General features: G+C 38.7%; 1 protein-coding gene across 1 annotated transcript in view; it reads left to right on the forward strand.

Moving 5' to 3' along the window:
• Window positions 1–9,777, forward strand: part of myo10 (myosin X) — a 117,454-nt gene that overhangs the window by 91,021 nt on the left and 16,656 nt on the right. Inside the window, exons 16-17 of the mRNA XM_015378323.1 lie at window positions 1,190–1,270; window positions 8,124–8,248. Coding sequence (XP_015233809.1) covers window positions 1,190–1,270; window positions 8,124–8,248 — 206 coding nt within the window. The remainder of the gene's footprint in view (window positions 1–1,189; window positions 1,271–8,123; window positions 8,249–9,777) is intronic.

The raw sequence follows: 9,777 nt of genomic DNA on the forward strand, positions 1-9,777 counted from the left end.
ATGGATGGATGGATGGATGGATGGATGGATGGATGGATGGATGGATGGATGGATGGATGGATGGATGGATGGATGGATGGATGGATGGACTGATACTTTGATTTAACCTAGAAAGAAACTGAGAATGATAATCTGTCTTTCTCTGGATAACTTGATGATAAATGGCTGAATAAGTTAACAGATAGAAAATAAAATTGATGTTTTTGAGACAAATTAAATCTAGTGAAAATGAAATTGACTTAATACATTTGGGACTTTTTAAGAAACATATACACATTTATTCAATTTCAAACACTATTACTGTCTTGAGCATGTATGGATTATTATGAAACTAGCCTCAAAGCAGGAAGAACAAAAAGAAATCCAACATTAAACAAGAGATTTATGGTCACAGCTGATGTCTTTACATAAAATGAGTGTGTTTTATGGCTTTTTGTGGAGGATACATGTTTGGAATTCTGTAGAATAATGAATATGACGCACAAAAATCCTGAAATATATAGTGTAGTATATCAATTTTATACTTATTTATTTTGAAAAACTGATTTAAAGGTCTGTCTATGTGCGCTATATTCGATGGATTGGGGGATTTATTATAGAGTCAGCTTAGACCTCATCACTCATGGCAAAACCAAATTATAGTTTAAATTATTGATGAAGAGTCTGCAAAATCTGTAAAAGTGGACCTTTATTTCAGAATTCACAGTAGATCCCTACCACCCTACAGTTTTCAATTCGATTCAGTTTATTTATATAGCGCCAATTCCAAACACAAATCATCTCAAGGCATTTTACAGAGACAATTCAAGCATATCATACAGTCAGATTCGTTAAAAGTTCTCTAAGGAAAAGCAGCTGATTGCATCGACTCATTGACTCGAAGGCAATCCTCACAGTTTTGTGCTGGACAAAACATATGTCAGGGTAAAACATGTGGCATTAGCCTAATTTATAAATCTGTTAAATGTTTCAATTTTAGTTGTTTCTTCTTATCTTTTTCTTTGAATTGCATTACTAACATTTTTAAGTAGCACTGTTTAATATCCAAAGAAAAAACATGAAAAAGTACAAAATGAAATGTACAAACCAAAGCTTTAACTGTTGGAAACAATATAAAGACGGTGTTAGCTAGGGTTTCACAACTACTTATCTCATAAAGGGAATAAGACATTATTTTATGTGTCTCCAGGACTCTTTGCACTCTCTGATGGCCACCCTCAGCACATCCAACCCATACTTCATACGATGCATCAAACCAAATACACAAAAGGTGAGTTCCGTGTGTCTCATGTGATTGTGCACATATGATTCAGTCCCACACAGTCTCATATTTATTGTCTAAGGTAAATATTTGTGGGTCAGGACATGACATGCTGTGTGAACCGGGTGTCATTTATTCATTAAACACTCCTTTCCCTGAGCAAAGTTGACAGAAAAAAAATGCTGTCTGGCTCCTCTGGTGACCTTAAGCCCCAGGTTGCTTAGCAACAGGCTCAAGTAGTGAAGCATGCATGGCTTTAGTAGAACACTGTTTTTTAAAATAGGAAATACTACCTGCACTGTGGCTGCTGTTCCTGCCAAAGGAGGTTGCTTGAAGTGAAAAATTGGTTGGGACCAACATTAATGAAAAGTTACTGACAAACTTAAGACAGATAATAAAAACAAAAAGTAATTTACAGGATAGCAAATGGTTACCCTGAGTAACATTTGTGGACAAACTAAACTAACATGTGCAACAGATGAGGATTTACAGATATCGAAGATCCTGGTGGCTTATCGAATTTAGGAATGAATGAAGGGCTGAGCAAAGAAAGGAATGATCTATCCTTACCAACCAGGTTAGCCTACGTGTTTCTACTTTTCCTATCCTTCCTCCAGTTTTAAGCTACAAACTCATCTTTGTTCTCAGAGCTTCTATTCATTCTTTTGCACTTTATTTTTCCGGTTCTAGGTTCATTTTTCATTGGATGTTAATTTTTCTCAATTTTTACTATTAAGTGGTCAATATGTTAAAGATTCATTTCTTTCTATTTTCTGTTTTAAATAACTGTTACAACTGTTCATTTCTATATCTGTTAAGCTCAACTTTCACTTTAAAATGTGCTCAGAGTCATTAGTACACAGAGCTCTCTGAAAATTCAAACATGTCTGTCAAAGCTCAACTTTCATTTGAGCTTAAGTAGGCGGATGAATAAGGAAGTGGAAAAGATAAGTTTTTATGTGATGTCATCAGAGACACGCCCAAACGTCTCCTCTGGCTTTAGTCGTCGAAGGACTACTAGGCACTCCAAATGCCATTAATCTCTTATATAAAAAAAATGTAGCATTTGCAGGCAAATTATTCATAAAAAGTTTAAAAAATAAGATGACAAACTGTAAAAAACTATTAAAATTTTTTATCCATAATGATGTACTCATCACCATAGTAAAGAATGTTTTTTTTGTTTTGTTTTAGTTTTAATGTACGCTATATATAGGTTTTACCTAATTTAAACAATACTCCCTTTCAAAATATCATTAGCAATTACACTCTGTGAGTAATATAATTAAGTTATTATTAATAACTGTTTTTATTAACCACACCATTAATCCCTTATATTAAAATCTAGCATTTGCATCCAAATAAATCATAAAACTATTAAAAAATAAGTAAAAAAAAATGTCAAAATTAAAAAAAAACTATTAAAAATCTGTAAAAATTAAAAAACCCTTTTTACTTTGTAATTTTTTTATAAACAAATAAAAAAAGAAAAACATACAAGCAAAATAGTTCAGCAACCAGCCGTACTCTTTCTGCTAAGTATATGATCCAGCCTGTTTAATGAAGTGAGGCCCAGCCATCTGAACCCTTCTCCTCAGATTGGATGGTACTGTAGGCAGGGCTGGATGATGACCTCTGATTGGGGCTTAATGTAGTGAGGGACAGAGCTCCAGATCATTTTTACTTGCTCCTTAGTGGGAAACACAGGGGTCAGAGCAACACGGCAACGTGACCCGCAATGTCCCTGGAGAGGCGTCCCTGCCATCTGCCTGTTTGATTCAAACCAGACTAATCATAATAAAAGCAGCATTAACTAAAGGTTAAATGTTGTGACTTAAATCTTTGGGAAAAAAAGCACAAATTATGGTCTTTAATTTTTCACTTCAAATATAAAACATATGAAAATATTTTCCTTTCTTACCAAAGTTGACTTCACACATCTCCCAGTGTTGTCCATTTCAGGCCTGTGTGGGCTCCTTTTCTCCATAATAATACAAATACAATTTGAAATTGTATTGTCCATAGCCTAGCTCCCTGTGGGGGTGTGATCTATCAAAACATTTTTTCTTTTCTATCAAAATAATCTAATGTAGTGAAAATTATATAAAATCTAATATTTCTCCATAGTTTCTGGTTGCTATTTTGGGTGCGCTTGTTTTCAGCTCTGTGTTAATCACAATAAACCCAACGTTTTTCAGTCATCCTATAGATCGCTTTGAGCAAAACAAACTTCTCTCCCAATTTGTTTTGCACATTCCCACCTCTGTTCTCACCTACCTTGCATTCTGACACACATTTCAGAAAATTGTTGACATGAGATGGCAGTCAAAGGAAAGAGTTTTGAAAAGATGTGCAGGAATTAAGGTCAAAACTCAAGATTTGCTGCATGTAGTCATGTGTACTTTGGAAGAACCACTTGATTGATAGGTATCAGCTCTCACAGTATGTTACACACTTGCTTTTGTCCCCTTCGTAAAAAAAATCTTAGAAATAAGATAATGTGTTTTTATTGTCCAATAATTTGCACATTTGGACACACATTTGGCCAAAAAGACCTACGGTATCAGCATTCGTTTTACCTAATGATGTAAAATTTTGCACATGTTACACACACCGGTTCCATTTTGATTATGTCCATCTCTGTGCACAAGCTAAAATCAGGCAATGCTTCAATGGAAAAACAAAGGTCATTTTCCCTCTATATTTTAAAAGCATTTCTATCATATTATACAATTTTGCTTCAAGCTAAAAATGCTGCAACATAAACAGACCTTGATCCACATGATGGTGGGATTCTCTGTTTAATATTGTTGCGGAAACTTTACGTTAGAAGGGCTTCGTCCATTTTGAGCGCTTCATCAGGCCAGTCAGCTGCACTCAGTGGACACGTTTGAATGTAAACAGCCATCCCTTTCTCACATTCAAATACACATAACAGACCCTACAAGTGGCCGGCACAAATTAGCCTCAGCAGGAGATGCGTCGCCATGCCAACCACGGCCCTCCCTCCCCACGTTAAAAAAGGGGGAGTGGATTTCTGGGTTTGAAAGGCTTTGTTTGACTCTGTGGGGATGAATGTGTGTGAACGAGTCAGTGTGCTGGAGGAGCAGAAGCACGGATAAACTGCAGCTTGATGAAGCTTATTCCACTGCAGTACAAAGCAAGAAGCTAAGATGCAAGGTGAGACCTGATGCATGATTCAGATGTGAGGAAGAATTTCTGAGAGGGATTGCTCTGCATGTGATTTAAATTCAAAGCTGGGATATAAAGTGAGATGAGGCTGTTTCATGACCAGTGCACTATTATTACTTGAAAAGGGGGCTGTTTTGTGGTTCTGTTGGGCTATAAAAAGGAAAATGGTTGTTTTTAGATGTCAAACGCATATTCGACAACTTCTAGACTTACCTGTTCAGGTGTTAACTTAGACTTACATGAGATAAAGAAAGTACTCTTTAAAACTATCTTTGTGATTGTTATGAGGCCTGGGGGCCAAGAGATGAATGAATCTGAAAATAGAATGAGCCGACTCGGTGACAGGGTAATGAGGAGAAAGTAGCAATCTGAACTGTTTCTAATGAGATTACACATCTGCTTATCCTTGGGTATATTTCCTACACAATCAATCTGTGAAGCCATGGTGGGATATAATTACCTCACCGTTTAATCATCCAAAAGGGTCAGCTATTTTTTGATCCTTTGTTTAACAAAACAAAATAAAAAAATGCATTTTGTAGCTACAGACCCTAATTCTGTTAGAATTCCAGCAGTTTCCCTGTAGACCTTAGAAAATGCATTTAATATCTTAAACATTAGATATTCTATGTGGCATCATTCTATTTCAAAATAAAATTCATTGAAGGAATGGCTGAGAGCAGAAAAAAACATTTTTACTGCTGTCAAATAGTTAATGTTCCTGCTGTGTGAAAAAGTGAAATTCTGCATGTTTGGCAAAATTTGGAACAGAAAATAATGCATTAAAGAACATTTGGGTTTCTCACCCTCTTTGTATTATCTTTATCTAAGTGTATACATATGTGTATATGTACGTGTATATAATATATACAAATAAATATGTATATATTCATTAAGTTTTATTACTTTTAAGTAGTTTCCAAATTGATTTTTAAAAATAAAACAATGATAGAAATGTAGGTATATTAAAAAAAACTTTTATAACAGCCCATAATAACATACACCGTTAGGGACAGTTGCAACAGAAACAAGTCCTTGCCAAATATTTCTAGGGGCTTAATTATAAGTCCTTGCATTCAAGTAATATTAGCATCAGTATATTCAAATCCTGATGCTAATATTTTATTGCTAATGCTGTGACCTCTGCAGGTTAGTTTATCTCCCTGCTTTTAAGAAATCTACTCCTACAATCTGATACAGGCTTAAATCCCACTGTGGCTGAGATTTATTGGGAATTTATCTGCACTTAAAGGCGCAGTGACATTCAGGTGTCCAATCCCCCCAACTGAGCTGTGAGTGATAATCCTCGCTGAGACAAAACAAGCAGGTGTCTCACAAACAGAACCTTATGAAATGTAAAGGCTTCTAGATCTCTTGGTTAAAGCATTAATGTTAAATTCTGACAAGAGAGAAAAAGCATCTCTGATACCTAAAGACTAAACTTATAGAGCTACATATTCATGACACAGACTGTACTTTTCAACTGCAGTTTAATATTGGAATAACTTTGGAATCTTTGACTTTTTCAATGAATTAGCTTTGAATGGTCATTTCATTATAATGTCTTATATGTCTTAAGCGGATGAGAAGCAAATTTCCAGATGGAATGATTTCCTAATGTCAGGAGAGACTTTCCTCTTCTGGCCCACTTATTTGTAACTGCAGTCTCATAACAGAAAACTAAATGATTGCAATAACATTTGCATCATCAGCAGCATGTAGAAGGTATTATGAGCTCTAACGTGCATTAATTGAACCTGATGGTAAGCAATAAAAAGAGTAATTTTGGTGATTACTTATTCTAAATATATTCCCCTGAGACAGGTTGAACTTTGCTTATCTGAGAACTGGAACGGAAAGGTCACTCTTGGAAATGTCAGGAGATAATTAGATTTTTTTTACATACCAACAATACATAGGGCTGCATCAAACTCATCAGTGATTTATTTGAAGCTTTGATGAGTGGACAGATGCTTTTTCCAATCCAATACAGGAAACCTCTCTCCTCTCTCAGCTCTCCTCGCTGTCTTATCTGAGCTGAATGATGGACAGCTAATCCTGAGTTTAGTTGTTCTGCCATGTTTGCTGGTTTTCACCTCTGCTGCCTCCCAGCCCCCTCAAAAGCGAACCACCACTCCCCCGTTTGTTTGCCTCTGAATGCACACATCACAGATTTTTTTCTTTAGTTTTCGTTTTTTTCTTTTTCTGGAAAGTCAGGCTGAGACATCTATTGTTGTCATCCGTCAGAAGAAGCCTGTCTAACCAAGCCTGACTCTCAGCATGAGAGAATATAAAAGTTGTTTTTATCTTATTTCCCTGAACTAAACAAATACACTAAATGACTAATCGATGTTCTAACGAAATATAACATCATTACATTTCTAAGAGATCAAGAGCCATGTGTAAAAATCGACTGATTTTTGATTAGTAGGCTAAATTCTAGAAAATGCATGAAAATATACAATTTTCTGAATATATTTGTTGCAGAGGGGCACCTAAAAGTCTTTTGAACAGCTATGGAATGGTGACATGTTCTCTTTAGAAATTAGATTAGCTTGATTAATAATTTCAAACTTAATTTGGGGTAAAATAGTTTGCTGAAAAAAACGTTCATTATCTAATCTATAACTTTTCAAAGGTTCCATCCAACTCTGTCCGTCTTCCTTCCTGCTTTTAGTTTTTCAGGTTTCATATTTATAGGCCGAGCGCTAAAGAGATAAAGGAGAACTTTAGATATGTGGGTCTGTAAAGTATGAGATTTTATTATTAACAGGGGAAGGACCCCAGTTGTTGACATCACAGAAGCGTCTGAAACCAGAGCAGAAAGAGGAAACGTCAAAAATGAAAACAGAGCCAGGAGGCAGAGGGGCAGCTTCCTGACACCGCTCGCCTTTGTACGGCTGCATCGTCGTCCGTATGCGAATGCTAATCATGCTAATAAGATGTCTTCTGTGGCTGGTAGCATTAAAGGCCTCCTTTCAATCACGCTGGGAAGATCGGGTGAATTGGCCTCCCTTCTTCCAGACAACTGGGCCATCAGTTTGGCTATCAGGAGAGACCTGCTGAATAAAGGGGGCATTACCATTGGGAATGAAAGCTCCCACTTATATTGAACTAACCCCACCCACCCCCACTGACGCCCACTGAGGTTACAGGGTGACAAGTCCCCACCACCCCCCCAGGATAAGGCTTCAACTGAATGGCATCTCAGTGCTAAGTGTGTTGTTATTGCTGCCCCATTATTTTTCACTAAAGATCTTTAAAGTCTCTCCAGTGACAGATGTGAAGAAGTTTCAACATTAAGCAGCAGATGAAGGTTTTTAACAGCTGGTTTCCATACATGTTCATCTCCATCTCCTCTTAGCATCACTCCCTAAAATCACCCGGGGCAACACAATGTTTGCTGTCAAACCAGACCTTAATATCATCCCATACAATCACGGAAATAACATCAGACTCTGTTGTGTAAAGGTCAAACAGTCGCAAACATTATAGATCTGCCTGTAATGCTGTAATAGTGTTAGAAGGGGCAGAGCAACATCAATAGGCATATCCTGTTGTTAGATAATAATGCATGATAGATTATATCACTGTAAAAAGGTCACACAGTAGGGGGGTTTGCTTATGTTAGCTGCTCTCTGGAATGATATTTACTCTCTTTGTCGCACAGATGCCTGAGCAATTTGACCAGACGGTGGTTCTGAACCAGCTCAGGTACTCCGGCATGCTGGAAACGGTCAAGATCAGACGCAGCGGTTTCCCGGTCCGCAGATCGTTTCAGGACTTCTGCTCCAGGTTTGTACCATTTTCACTGATGTGTAGATGACGGGGTTCATATGCTCAGACTGAGAAATATGTCCATGTGTGATCAGCTTCTGGAGCAGCAGGGAAGCTTTGCATTAAAACCACACAGGTAATTTCAGGGACCTGACTTTCTGGAAGCAGATGCAGCTGTTGGTATTTTTTTGAAGCTTTTAAACTTGCTAGAGTGTGGTTTCTTGAGGGGATCATGCCAGAAACCTTACCCTGGCATGATTGTAGCTTTATCCGGATCCTAGAGGACCTTACCTGCAGGATCCGTATAAAGCCAAGCCAGTGTACCAAAAGCTCCACTCTTCTCACGTTCTTCCAGTTTGATGCACTGCAGGATGTCTGGGATGTGCACCCTCAGGAATTTCATTCTGCGACCACCTCTACAGCTGAGCTGTTGATGAGCAGTGGAGCCTGGTTAGGCCCGTTCTTCCTGAAGTCGGTGATCTCCTTCGTCTTTAGGCTGTTGTCTTTGCAGCAGTCCACCAGCTGCTCCACCTCCTCTCTGTAGTCCCGGTCGTTGTCGTCTCTGATGAGGCCCACCACCGTAGTGTCGTCTGCAAATTTCATAATGTGATTGTTGGTGAACCCGGGGACGCAGTCGTGTGTCATCAGAGTGAACAGCAGGGGGCTCAGGACGCAGCCCTGTGGGGAGCCTGTGCTTAGGGTGATGAAATCAGAGATGTTCTGTCCAACCTGGATTGACTTAGGTCTGTTGGTGAGGAAGTCTAGCAGCCAATTGTAGAGGGGTGTTTTGAAGCCCAGCTGTTTCAGTTTGCCCATCAGATGCTGTAGGTTGAGGGTGTTAAAAGCTGAACTGAAGTCCAGGAACAGCATCCGCATGTGGTTGTTCTTCTCCTCCAGGTGTGCCAGGCTCAGATGGAGAGCAGAGGAGATGGCGCCTTCAGTTGGGCCATTCTGACAGTAGGCGAACTGGAACGGGTCGAATGTTGGAGAGAATCTGGAGCTGATGTGTTCTTTAACCAGCCTTTCGAAGCACCTCATCATGATGGGAGTCAGTGCAACAGGCCAGTAATCATTGAGTGAGGGGACCTGAGGCTTCTTTGGGACTCAAATGACGGTGGCAGACCTAAAGCATGCTGGCATTGAAGTCGAACAAGGTGTTAAAATTGTCTGTGAGGACACCAGCCAGCTGACCTGTACACTCCTTGAACACCCGCCCAGATGTTTCATCAGGGCCTGGGGCTGTTCTTAGGTTGACTCTCCTCCAAGTCTTCCACACATCAGCTCTGTCAAGGTAGAGTGCCTCCTCTCCCTGGTGTGGATGTGAATTGTGAAATTGAAGTTGTGGAGAGGGTTGGTGTTAGGGTTGTTAAGTTTCCCCAACCTTAACTTATAAAAAATGGAAACAAAGACAGTGTAAGATTTTCCCTGAAATGCTTTGCAAAGGGGAGTCCAGATTTGAACTATCAATCTCTGCATCTCCGCTTGGCTCAACACTTGCCAGGCTTTTTATTGAGCAGTCAACACATTACAACAGCAGGCGTTAGTTT

This window comes from Cyprinodon variegatus, unplaced genomic scaffold, assembly GCF_000732505.1.
Source record: "Cyprinodon variegatus isolate N-32 unplaced genomic scaffold, C_variegatus-1.0 Scaffold170, whole genome shotgun sequence".
In the NCBI taxonomy this organism is placed as follows: Eukaryota; Metazoa; Chordata; class Actinopteri; order Cyprinodontiformes; family Cyprinodontidae; genus Cyprinodon; species Cyprinodon variegatus.